The sequence below is a fragment of the Oncorhynchus nerka genome, linkage group LG2 (assembly GCF_034236695.1).
Source record: "Oncorhynchus nerka isolate Pitt River linkage group LG2, Oner_Uvic_2.0, whole genome shotgun sequence".
NCBI lineage: Eukaryota > Metazoa > Chordata > Actinopteri > Salmoniformes > Salmonidae > Oncorhynchus > Oncorhynchus nerka.
In genome coordinates, this window is record NC_088397.1 from 77,611,126 (window position 1) to 77,624,209 (window position 13,084).

The 13,084-nt window shown below is 47.3% G+C and overlaps 1 protein-coding gene and 1 pseudogene across 3 annotated transcripts in view; one reads left to right on the top strand and one right to left on the bottom strand.

Moving 5' to 3' along the window:
• The window catches only part of LOC115142741 (serine/threonine-protein kinase 38-like), a 40,599-nt gene extending 37,709 nt beyond the window's left edge, over positions 1-2,890 (top strand). The window contains exons 12-14 of one of the 3 annotated variants that reach the window (XM_029682421.2): positions 173-268; positions 440-534; positions 731-2,890. In XM_029682421.2, coding sequence (XP_029538281.1) covers positions 173-268; positions 440-534; positions 731-888 — 349 coding nt within the window. In that variant the 3' untranslated portion in view covers positions 889-2,890. The remainder of the gene's footprint in view (positions 1-172; positions 269-439; positions 535-730) is intronic. The other 2 variants (XM_029682428.2, XM_029682437.2) reach the window with 2 other exon arrangements.
• A 93-nt stretch (positions 2,891-2,983) lies between these two features.
• On the bottom strand, positions 2,984-10,934 carry LOC115131671 (BTB/POZ domain-containing protein KCTD20-like; annotated as a pseudogene).
• Between the last annotated feature and the right edge of the window lie 2,150 nt (positions 10,935-13,084).

Consider the following 13,084-nt stretch of genomic DNA (forward strand, 5'->3'; position numbering starts at 1 on the left):
GATGAAGAAACATTCTGTAGCTTACTGTACAGCATGTTGCTCTTGAGAAGAATGAACATCAACTAAATGGTTACAATGTAATCTCAAGCTAGTTCTGTATCTATGGCAAGCACACTTCTATATCCCTCCGTGGTTGTTCTCAGGATCTAAACATGTCTATTTTACTGCCTAGGTTCTGCTGTGAGGGAGACCATCGGATCGGGGCGACAGGAGTGGAGGAGATCAAGAGAAACCTGTTTTTTGAGGGAGTCGATTATGACCACATCAGGTACACAGGGACTACTTACAAGGAACAGTTTATATCTAAATCAATGAGGTTTTTATACCTCAGTGGTCCAAATGTCCAGGCCTCACAACAGTTTTGCATTTGTCACCCTGTCCTCTCGTCTCCCTCTCTCCTTTCCCCCCTCTCCTCTGCCTCTCTCATTTCCCATCACAGGGAGAGACCTGCAGCGATCCCCATTGAGATTAAAAGCATCGACGACACGTCAAACTTCGACGAGTTCCCTGAGTCAGACATCCTTTCACCCACAGGTGAGAGAAAGACAGACAGTTTCAGCAGAAACTATTTTCCAGTGTCTCAGTTGATTATTATTCTGACTCTGTGTGTGTGTGTGTGTGTGTGTGTGTGGTTGTACAGTATACCCTGTGACTATCAACTATAAAGCTCTCTCCCTTTCTCCTGGTCTATTTCCACTCCCTCTTTCCTCTCCCTCTTCTCTCTCCCAAGCAGCAGCAGCTCCCACCAAGTCCCCAGCAGCAGCAGCTGCAGCGGAGGCTGACTATAAGAATAAGGACTGGGTCTTTATCAACTACACCTACAAGCGCTTTGAGGGCCTGACAGCCAGGGGAGCCATCCCTTCCTACATGAAGGGAAGTAAGAGATGAACTGTGAGCCAATAACTTTCGCTGCAATGGCCCCCTGAACCCCTCACCTCCCAGCAACACCCAGATGTCTTCACTTCACTGTTCTATTTCATATTACCACAAATATGAAAAAAGCAAAATATCTGTTTATTTCGACAGTTCAGTTAAACTGTGTTCATGGGGTAAGTAAATTCCCTGCAGGCCTCCTGAACCAGGATTCATTATACCCGGTGAATAAACGGTTGTGACCACTGTTTGACCTTTCTGCGAATGTAAAACTTGATCTTAGAAACCGGGATAGCAGCTTTGATTGAGTAGGACCCAATGTCTCAAAGCTGAAGCCTAACTCTAACCTTCCCAGCAGCACTGAACAGCCGTAGAGCCGCCCCCTTTGTGCCCCTCCAGAACCTTCTCCCTATTCCTCTCCTCAACCAGTCAGACTGTTCATAGGAAAACGTCTCTACTGTTCTCTGGGAGCTGGCAGGTTCCCAGCAGTCTGTATCACTTCCCCTGTGATGTCATCAGATCACTGCTTGCCTTCAAGGGAGGAGTTAGACGATTGCTATTTTAGGGTTCTATTTTGGGGATTTTTGTGATGTCACCAGTTAGTGAGTGAGAATTTTCAACAAAGGACAGAAAATTCCATCGTGGTTTTGCTACTCCTCTAGAAATATAAGCAAGAAGCACTTCTCCTTTACTGCCTTTGTTGTGCCCAGTTATTTTTCTTCTCTAATTTTGTACAATACAGACATTTTCAATAAGGTTGATTCTAAATGCTGTTGGATTGAAATAGTATTAGTTTTCAGGGATATAACTAATGCTGGTTGTGTGTGTATGTTGAGCTGTCTGAATCTGCCTTTACCCAAAGAACTACAGGAGCTGTACAGTAGTTTAACATTTGAATCCCCCTTCTTTAATGTCAAGTTGTTTCATTGCATGATGGAAAGATCTGGACTTTCGCTCTCACAACTTACTTACTTGATTTTTCTTACAGCTGGACTTTCTAAAGCTGGTATTTAAAGAAAGGATTCTTATTTTAGTCTTCAGTTTTTTTCCATATAGTATTTTTAACTCACAAAGGTACCACTGTTTTATGAATAACGCTGGTTATTCATGAATTTCATGTACATTGTAGAACTTCCCTAAATATGGAATTTCAACTTTCATATATCTGTGTTTATAGCACTTTCAGGTGTGTGTGTGTGTGTGTGTAAACTTGTTCTCACTTTACTGGAGTAACTACAGGAGACTTTACTAGAGTAACTAGTAAATCATCTAATTACTATGCCATCTGGTAGTCGTACAGCTATGGAACACTAACCATTTGTTCAAAGTCTTAGAATTTTCAAGAGAATACAATGCTATGTAACTTCTTATGCTTAAAGGTCATTACAAAAGGTAATTCCCATATAGTTACCCTTTAGTAATACCTTTGTAAAGTGTCCTTTCCAGATGGACGACTGAATGACGTTGAAGTGTAGTTTTCACTCGAGTGCTTTAAGGTGTTTTTATTGCCGGAGAAGTAAGCCCTGAGCAGCTGCTTAGAATGATAGACACACAGGCTGCGTTTACACAGGCAGCCCAATTCTGGTATTTTTTTCACTAATTGGTCTTTTGACCAATTAGATCAGCTCTGATATTGATTTGATGTGAAAAGAATCTGATGTGATTGGTCAAAAGGCCAATAAGTGGAATAAAGATACCAATTGGGCTGCCTGTGTAAACGCAGCCTTACTACTGTAGTGCTGTTTGAAAAGGTACACGTGACAAACAGGCGGTACAATACTTTCCATTATGTCTGCTGATGTGTTTAACAGATATCCATATGCAAATGACTACATGTATAAACCGCAATAATTCCTCTCTGCTGGATGACACACAGTATACTATGCATAGATGTGAGTGTGTGTCTTATTGAATACTTCTGAGGTTTTGAATGTATTCAGCTCAACCACATTTCTCTGCAAAGAAAAAAGCTTTAAATGCTAAAATGATATCATTCAATAAAAGTTTCTTACAACTCTGTGGCATACTGTCTGTGGCTTCATGTGTATGTCTTTGTCAGGACAGCCATCCCTTATATAAGATGTCAACTTTAGGTTCTATTAGGCAAAACAGTCGTCAATATATTTATTCAAATTTCCTCTGCAGCTGTGAAATTCTTGGAACAAATTCTTTGAAGAAAAACTATGTACATAAACCTTAAACAATGATACTGAACGGCCACCTTCATATAAACAATTTCCATCGTATAAAATGTAATCAGCCATAAAAGGAAAGAAAACCGCACACACACACACTTAATATAACACATGGGGGGGTAAAGTATTAATAAGACAACTGAACAGATACACACTAGTAGGTCTGGTTATATGCTGTAAACATCCTCCAAATCCGTGTTTGTATGTGTGCGTACATGTACAGATGTAGGATCTTAATTTGACCGGTATTGTTGCAGCAAAATTATCCTGCAGCAACAGGATTTGAACATACACACTTTTCTGCCGATGTAATGTTGCTTGATCGGTGGTTAGGCTATTACCTGGCCAAAATTAAGCTACATTAAAAGTACAAAACTGTTCATACAACTGTGCATTAGTGTGGATTTCCAGTGAATTTATTTTATTCAGTGACCAAATTAAGATCTAACATCTGTATACATGTCTGTGTTGCATGCTCCTCTGTCTCGGTATGTGTATATGGGTTTAGACTGTACAGTCATTGAGATTTGTTTGCGTGTGTCTGTAAATGTACATATCCTGAGTGGGAGACAGGCTAACAGATGAGGGCCTTGGGTAGAAGTTGCCCCAAATCACACATCTAGGATCAGCTCAACCTTGCCAAACCCTGACCTTAACCAATATGGGGAATAAATGATCCTATACAAGGTCAACTTCTATGCCTTCAAGTGTCATTGGAGGGTGGGGATCGGTGCTGATCAGCCTATCCAGCTCGTCAACCTGTGGGTGTGGTTGCGGGTCGTGGTGGCTCCCCCAGAGAGTCGATGATGTTGGGGACACACTGGAAGTCCGTCTTGGCCCTCCTATGTTGAACATAATAAACGGCTCTCTATCCACAGGATGTGTACCAAACTCACTAAAAGTGGCAGTAATAAAGCCTCTCTTGAAAAAGCCAAAACCTGACCCAGAAAATATTAAAAAACTAGCAACTCACTGCCTTCCTGAAAACAAACAATGTATACGAAATGCATCAGTCTGGTTTTAGACCCCATCATAGCACTGAGACTGCACTTGTGAAGGTGGTAAATTACCTTTTAATGGCGTCAGACTGAGGCTCTGCATCTGTCCTCGTGCTCCTAGACCTTAGTGCTGCTTTTGATACCATCGATCATCACATTCTTTTGGAGAGATTGGAAACCCAAATCTGACATCCCAAATCTGAATCTGACAATTAATCTTGATGGTTGTACAGTCGTCTCAAATTAAACTATGAAGGACCTCGACGTTACTCTGGACCCTGATCTCTCTTTTGAAGAACATATCAAGACTGTTTCAAGGACAGCTTTTTTCCATCTACGTAACATTGCAAAAATCTGAAATTTTCTGTCCAAAAATGATGCAGAAAAATATATCCATGCTTTTGTCACTTCTAGATTAGACTACTGCAAAATGCTCTACTTTCTGGCTACCCAGATAAAGCACAAAATATACTTCAGTTAGTGCTAAATACGGCTGCTAGAATCCTGACTAGAACCAAAACATTTGATCATATTACTCCAGTGCTAGCCTCCCTACACTGGCTTCCTGTTAAGGCAAGGGCTGATTTCAAGGTTTTACTGCTAACCTACAAAGCATTACATGGGCTTGCTCATACCTATGTTTCCAATTTGGTCCTTCCGTACATACGCTACGGTCACAAGATGCAGGCCTCCTAATTGTCTCTAGAAATTCTAAGCAAACAGCTGGAGGCAGGGCTTTCTCCTATAGAGCTCAATTTTTATGGAATTGTCTGCCTACCCATGTGAGAGACACAAACTTGGTCTCAACCTTTAAGTCTTTACTGAAGACTCATCTCTTCAGTAGGTCCTATGATTGAGTGTAGTCTGGCCCAGGAGTGTGAAGGTGAACGGAAAGGCTCTGGAGCAACGAACCGCCCTTGCTGTCTCTGCCTGTCCGGTTCCCCTCTTTCCACTGGGATTCTCTGCCTCTAACCCTATTACAGGGGCTGAGTCACTGGCTTACTGGTGCTCTTCCATGCCGTCCCTAGGAAGGGTGCGTCACTTGAGAGGGTTGAGTCACTGACATGGTCTTCCTGTCTGGGTTGGCACCCCCCCCCCCCTTGGTTGTGCCGTGGCGGAGATCTTTGTGGGCTATACTCGGCCTTGTCTCAGGATGGTAAGTTGGTGGTTGAAGATATCCCTCTAGTGGTGTGGGGCTGTGCTTTGGCAAAGTGGGTGGGGTTATATCCTGCCTGTTTGGCCCTGTCCGGGGGTATCATCGGATGGGGCCACAGTGTCTCCTGACCCCTCCTGTCTCAGCCTCCAGTATATATGCTGCAGTAGTTTATGTGTCGGGGGGCTAGGGGCAGTCTGTTATATCTGGAGTATTTCTCCTGTCTTATCCATTTTCCTGTGTGAATTTAAGTATGCTCTCACTAATTCTCTCTTTCTCTCTCTCTTTCGGAGGACCTGAGCCCTAGGACCATGCCTCAGGGCTACTTGGCATGATGACTCCTTGCTGTCCCCAGTCCACCTGGCTGTGCTGCTGCTCCAGTTTCAACTGTTCTGCCTGCGGCTATGGAACCCTGACCTGTTCACCAGACATGCTACCTGTCCCAGACCTGCTGTTTTCAACTCTCTAGAGACAGCAGGAGCGGTAGAGATACTCTCAATGATTGGCTATGAAAGGCCAACTGACATTTACTCCTGAGATGCTGACGTGTTGCACCCTCGACACCTACTGTGATTATTATTATTTGACCATGCTGGTCATTTATGAACATTTGAACATCTTGGCCATGTTGTTATAATCTCCACCCAGCACAGGCAGAAGAGGACTGGCCACCCCTCATAGCCTGGTTCCTCTCTAGGTTTCTTCCTGGGTTTTGGCCTTTCTAGGGAGTTTTTCCTAGCCACTGTGCTTCTACACCTGCATTGCTTGCTGTTTGGGGTTTTAGGCTGGGTTTCTGTACAACACTTTGAGATATCAGGTGATGTAAGAAGGGATTTATAAATACATTTGATTTGATTTGACTTTTTCCTTCCTTCTTCTCCCAGGACAGCTGGATGAAAGGTCGCTGCACGTATTTATAGATGACCGGGCGCCACTTCACTTTCTCCTTACAGGTGGGGTACCCTGGGATACAGCAGGACCACACACACACATAATGTTCAGTGTCTCTGTAGGGTTTGAAGATCTGAGGGATACTGGATAGATATAAGAAAGTGTTGTGAGTCTATGTAGCCTATAGCATTGGAACACTTGGATTGCTTTACCTGGTTGTTTCCTTAGGATAAACACCAAAGGGGAAGGGGCTAGGAGAAGCGGCTAAGGGCCAAGGGGTTCATTTGGGGCATGGGAAGTGACTCACCCTAGATGCCAATGCATGTTTTTCAGTCCTCTCTCCTTCAGTCGGGCTTTGGCCATGTTTCTGTTGTCAATGTACTTGAAGAAGCAGTAGAGCTTGGTGCTGTACAGAACTGGACACATTAAAGAGCAAACAGGAAATAATATCAAAGAGGAAGTAATATCAAACAACGTGCTCACTCCAAAATTAGGCTGGGTTGCTAGATCCTCAAGAATATAAAGTATAAACATTTGATGAACAGCACTGTCCAAAATATACATTTAAATGATCCATTTTATCAGTCATTTATTATTCATTCGAATTACTCTGAGAGGGGCGTAGTACTATGGCACCTACTCTGTCACGCTCCCAATCCACTATGTCATCATCTGTGAGAACCACAATGTGACACTCCCTCTTCCCCTCTTGAGCACTGGACATCATCACAGGGACAACAAGCTCCCCAAGGAACACCTCAAACTCAAGCTTAGCTCCATCATTACACAGCTCATGCAGTAACGCACCTGGGACAGGAACAGACAGAGGTCACATTATTTTAACTATGACCTCTGATTTGTTGTCATAGTTGATAGTTCACGTACTCTTGTGCATGGCAAAATATATATCTCAATACGGAACATTCAAGATGAAGAAGAATAAGCAATTAAAAACAGATTACCGTAGCGTTATTTAGTTGTACATGCAACGTTGCAAAACATTACTCAACGTTTCGGTCTTGAACAGAGTCCTGGTCAGATCAGGTGTGACTGTGTTACTCACTGAGGTCTTGTTACCTGAAGGTGCTGTAGTGAAAGTTAATACAGAGGTAGCTTCCCTGAGCTCAGACACTGACACCCCCTCTGGACACTTCAGGATACCCCCTTTGTAAAAGTCCCGAGAGAGAGAAAGAGAAAGAGAGAAGGAGGTGATGGTACGAAACAAAGCCTTATAAAAATAAACTTATCCTTGTCTGATTTAGAGTAGGTAAGGTAAAGGAATATATGTAATTTAATAATTCAGGTGTACTACACTCAGAAAAAGGGTTCCAAAAGGGTTCTTTGGCTGTTCTAATAGGAGAACCCTTTCTGGTTCCAGGTAGAACTCTTTTGGGTTTTGTAGAACCATCTGTGGAAAGGGTTCTACATGGAACCAAAAAGGGTTCTACCTGGAAGCAAAAGGGATCTTCCTGGAACCAAAAAGAGTTATTCTAAGGGTTATCCTATGGGGGCAGCCGAAGGACCCTTTTTGGTTCTAGATTGCTCCTATTTTTCTAAGATTGTATGTTAAGAGTAACTCACCAGGATGACTGAAGATGCTGGCTCCAATTCTCTCAGCGATCTCCTACTCTCCCTTTGGGTTCGGCCATGTAACGTGATGGGCAGCACCAAACACCATGAGATTTCAAATGTGTTATTTAATCATGTTCTCTTCTAACGTCTATGGACAATATGACATTTGTATGCAACATACTACTAAATGTCCTCACGACATTCATTTCTGAGTTCAGTGCTTGTTGAAAGCCTTGTCTGTGTTCGATGTACATTTACCATTCTAGTCTTTCCTTTGTTAGTACAGTGTAACTTGTCAGAATCATCACAATGCTTCCAATGTGTGTGTGAGCGAAGGTGTTAATGAGACAACTTTTCCTCTCAACCTCAGATTATTAGCCTAGAGTCCTAGACGAACCCAAATGGCCACCGGGTCAGATAAAAAAAACATCACTCTCTTGAGATTAGAAACAAACCACTCTAAAATGTTTGCTGAGGGTTTAGGGCTTTGTGTTTCTTGTATATCTTTCCCCAGGCTAATAATAGACTACTATTGTATTCGACGTGGTGATGAACCACACTTGAGTGATTAGGAACCTTGCCTGAGACCTGAAGATTTAGCTCAGTGGGCTAGCTCAGTCTGTTACACTATAATAAAAGAGTATGATTGCTGCTGAGGGGTCTGGCCTGGTGGGGTCTGGCCCGGCATGGTGTCAGGGTGGTCTGTTACAGGGTGGGGTCTGGCCCGGCATGGTGTCAGGTTGGTCTGTTACAGGGTGGGGTCTGGCCCGGCATGGTGTCAGGGTGGTCTGTAAACAGGGTGGGGTCTGGCCCGGCATGGTGTCAGGGTGGTCTGTTACAGGGTGGGGTCTGGCCCGGCATGGTGTCAGGGTGGTCTGGTACAGGGTGGGGTCTGGCCCGGCATGGTGTCAGGTTAGTCTGTAAACAGGGTGGGGTCTGGCCCGGCATGGTGTCAGGGTGGTCTGTTACAGGGTGGGGTCTGGCCCGGCATGGTGTCAGGGTGGTCTGTTACAGGGTGGGGTCTGGCCCGGCATGGTGTCAGGTTGGTCTGTTACAGGGTGGGGTCTGGCCCGGCATGGTGTCAGGGTGGTCTGTTACAGGGTGGGGTCTGGCCCGGCATGGTGTCAGGTTAGTCTGTAAACAGGGTGGGGTCTGGCCCGGCATGGTGTCAGGGTGGTCTGTAAACAGGTTGGGGTCTGGCCCGGCATGGTGTCAGGGTGGTCTGTTACAGGGTGGGGTCTGGCCCAGCATGTTGTCAGGTTAGTTTGTAAACAGGGTGGGGTCTGGCCCGGCATGGTGTCAGGTTGGTCTGTAAACAGGGTGGGGTCTGGCCCGGCATGGTGTCAGGTAGGTCTGTAAACAGGGTGGGGTCTGGCCCGGCATGGTGTCAGGGTGGTCTGTTACAGGGTGGGGTCTGGCCCGGCATGGTGTCAGGCTGGTCTGTTACAGGGTGGGGTCTGGCCCGGCATGGTGTCAGGTTGGTCTGTTACAGGGTGGGGTCTGGCCCGGCATGGTGTCAGGGTGGTCTGTAAACAGGGTGGGGTCTGGCCCGGCATGGTGTCAGGGTGGTCTGTTACAGGGTGGGGTCTGGCCCGGCATGGTGTCAGGGTGGTCTGTTACAGGGTGGGGTCTGGCCCGGCATGGTGTCAGGGTGGTCTGTTACAGGGTGGGGTCTGGCCCGGCATGGTGTCAGGTTAGTCTGTTACAGGGTGGGGTCTGGCCCGGCATGGTGTCAGGGTGGTCTGTTACAGGGTGGGGTCTGGCCCGGCATGGTGTCAGGTTGGTCTGTTACAGGGTGGGGTCTGGCCCGGCATGGTGTCAGGGTGGTCTGTAAACAGGGTGGGGTCTGGCCCGGCATGGTGTCAGGGTGGTCTGTTACAGGGTGGGGTCTGGCCCGGCATGGTGTCAGGTTGTTCTGTAAACAGGGTGGGGTCTGGCCCGGCATGGTGTCAGGTAGGTCTGTAAACAGGGTGGGGTCTGGCCCGGCATGGTGTCAGGGTGGTCTGTTACAGGGTGGGGTCTGGCCCGGCATGGTGTCAGGCTGGTCTGTAAACAGGGTGGGGTCTGGCCCGGCATGGTGTCAGGCTGGTCTGTAAACAGGGTGGGGTCTGGCCCGGCATGGTGTCAGGGTGGTCTGTAAACAGGGTGGGGTCTGGCCCGGCATGGTGTCAGGGTGGTCTGTAAACAGGGTGGGGTCTGGCCCGGCATGGTGTCAGGTAGGTCTGTAAATAGGGTGGGGTCTGGCCCAGCATGGTGTCAGGGTGGTCTGTAAACAGGGTGGGGTCTGGCCCGGCATGGTGTCAGGGTGGTCTGTTACTGGGTGGGGTCTGGCCCGGCATGGTGTCAGGTTAGTCTGTTACAGGGTGGGGTCTGGCCCGGCATGGTGTCAGGGTGGTCTGTTACAGGGTGGGGTCTGGCCCGGCATGGTGTCAGGTTGGTCTGTTACAGGGTGGGGTCTGGCCCGGCATGGTGTCAGGGTGGTCTGTAAACAGGGTGGGGTCTGGCCCGGCATGGTGTCAGGGTGGTCTGTTACAGGGTGGGGTCTGGCCCGGCATGGTGTCAGGTTGTTCTGTAAACAGGGTGGGGTCTGGCCCGGCATGGTGTCAGGTAGGTCTGTAAACAGGGTGGGGTCTGGCCCGGCATGGTGTCAGGGTGGTCTGTTACAGGGTGGGGTCTGGCCCGGCATGGTGTCAGGCTGGTCTGTAAACAGGGTGGGGTCTGGCCCGGCATGGTGTCAGGGTGGTCTGTAAACAGGGTGGGGTCTGGCCCGGCATGGTGTCAGGGTGGTCTGTAAACAGGGTGGGGTCTGGCCCGGCATGGTGTCAGGGTGGTCTGTAAACAGGGTGGGGTCTGGCCCGGCATGGTGTCAGGTAGGTCTGTAAATAGGGTGGGGTCTGGCCCAGCATGGTGTCAGGGTGGTCTGTAAACAGGGTGGGGTCTGGCCCGGCATGGTGTCAGGGTGGTCTGTAAACAGGGTGGGGTCTGGCCCGGCATGGTGTCAGGGAGTTCTGTGAACAGGGTGGGGTTTGGCCCGGCATGGTGTCAGGGTGGTCTGTGAACAAGGTGGGGTCCACCATTAGGGTCACCCTCCCATAGGTGAGTTTTTTCTCACCCCTCCCATCATGTTGGAAGTCTGACATCTCAATGTTTGGAGGAAGAACAAGCGCAATCACAGTTCATCTCATGGGTTCATACATTACATGAACAGAAGTATGTGGACACCTGCTCGTCAAACATCTCATTCCTAATCATGGGCATTAATATGGAGTTGGTTCTCCCCTTTGCTGCTATAACAGCCTCCACTCTTCTGGGAAGGCTTTCCACTAGATGTTGGAACGTTGCTGCTACAACAGCCTCCACTCTTCTGGGAAGGCTTTCCACTAGATGTTGGAACATTGCTGCGGGGCCTTGCTTCCATTCAGCCACAAGAAGATTAGTGAGGTTGCGCACTGATGTTGGGCGATTAGGCCTGGCTCGCAGTCGGCGTTCCAATTCATCCCAAAGCTGTTCAATGACGTTGAGGTCAGGGCTCTGTGCAGGCCAGTCAAGTTCTTCAACACTGATCTCGACAAACCATTTCTGTTTGGACCTCTCTTCGTGTGCGGGGGCATTGTCATGCTGAAACTGTAAAGGGCTGTTGTCATGCTGAAACTGTAAAGGGCTGTTGTCATGCTGAAACTGTTGCCACAAAGTTGGAAGCACAGAATAGTCTAGAATTTCATTGTGTGCTGTAAGATTTCCCTTCACTGGAACTATGGGGCCTAGCTGGAACCATGAAAAACAGCCACAGACCATTATTTATCATCCACCAAACTTTACAGTTGGCACTATGCATTGAGGCAGGTAGCGTTCTCCTCGTATCCGGCAAACCCAGATTCGTCCATCGACTGCCAGATGGTGAAGCGTGATTCATCACTCCAGAGAACATGTCTCCACTGCTACAGAGTCCAACGGCGGTGAGCTTTACACCACTCCAGCCGACATTGGCATTGCGCATGGTGATCTTAGGCTTGTGTCCAGCTGCTCGGCCATGGAAACCCATTTTTTTTTCTCCTTCTTTTTTTAACCCCAATTGTTAGTAGTTACTGTCTTGTCTCATCACTACAACTCCCGTACGGGCTCGGGAGAGACAAAGGTCGAGAGCCATGCGTCCTCCGAAACACAACCCAACCAAGCCGCACTGCTTCTTACCCAGAAGCGAGCCGCACCAATGTGTCGGAGGAAACACCGTACACCTAGCGACCTGTATTAGTTACATGCTTCGTAGGACAATTTTTTTTATATTACATATAAAAAGCAGTGAAGGATTTGTAACAATGGTCTATAATGTTGTGCACAGCATTCCACAGTACAGGTGGAAGACAGACAGGCAGGTTCTATGTAACACAATGATAAATTGTTTGATGGGATTCCAATGATAACACTTTCAGTAGAGCTGATAATATTGAACGGTACAATGTAACAGAACTGGTAGACTAAGATGCAGTATATCGGGTTGGGGTCCAGTTGAACAACGGCAGTGACTGTCGTATTCATTTTAGTTTGCGTCCAGGATGTTGACGCTTTATCTGTGGCCATCCCTGCTGACTTGAGTTAGCAACTTGACGTTGTAGCCTGGTCTCATAGACTACACGTAACATGGTACATGTCAATCCGGGACACACAAATTAGTATGATATGTTACGTTGGTATGGTTGCATAAATCAGAACGATGATGATGGACATCCACAAATTAACACGTGTCATACCAAATGTAACATAGAACCGGATTTACGTAAAGAATAATACGAAATGCTCCGAGACCAGGTTAAAGAGCGTGGCCACGCACGCCTCCAACTCAATCACCAAGTTTGCGGACGACACAACAGTGGTAGGCTTGATTACCAACAACGACGAGACGGCCTACAGGGAGGAGGTGAGGGCCCTCGGAGTGTGGTGTCAGGAAAATAACCTCACACTTAACGTCAACAAAACTAAGGAGATGATTGTGGACTTCAGGAAACAGCAGAGGGAACACCCCCCTATCCACATCGATGGAACAGTAGTGGAGAAGGTAGCAAGTTTTAAGTTCCTCGGCATACACATCACAGACAAACTGAATTGGTCCACTCACACAGACAACATCGTGAAGAAGGCGCAGCAGCGCCTCTTCAACCTCAGGAGGCTGAAGAAATTTGGCTTGTCACCAAAAGCACTCACAAACTTCTACAGATGCACAATCGAGAGCATCCTGGCGGGCTGTATCACCGCCTGGTACGGCAACTGCTCCGCCCTCAACCGTAAGGCTCTCCAGAGGGTAGTGAGGTCTGCACAACGCATCACCGGGGGGCAAACTACCTGCCCTCCAGGACACCTACACCACCCGATGTTACAGGAAGGCCATAAAGATCATCAAGGACATC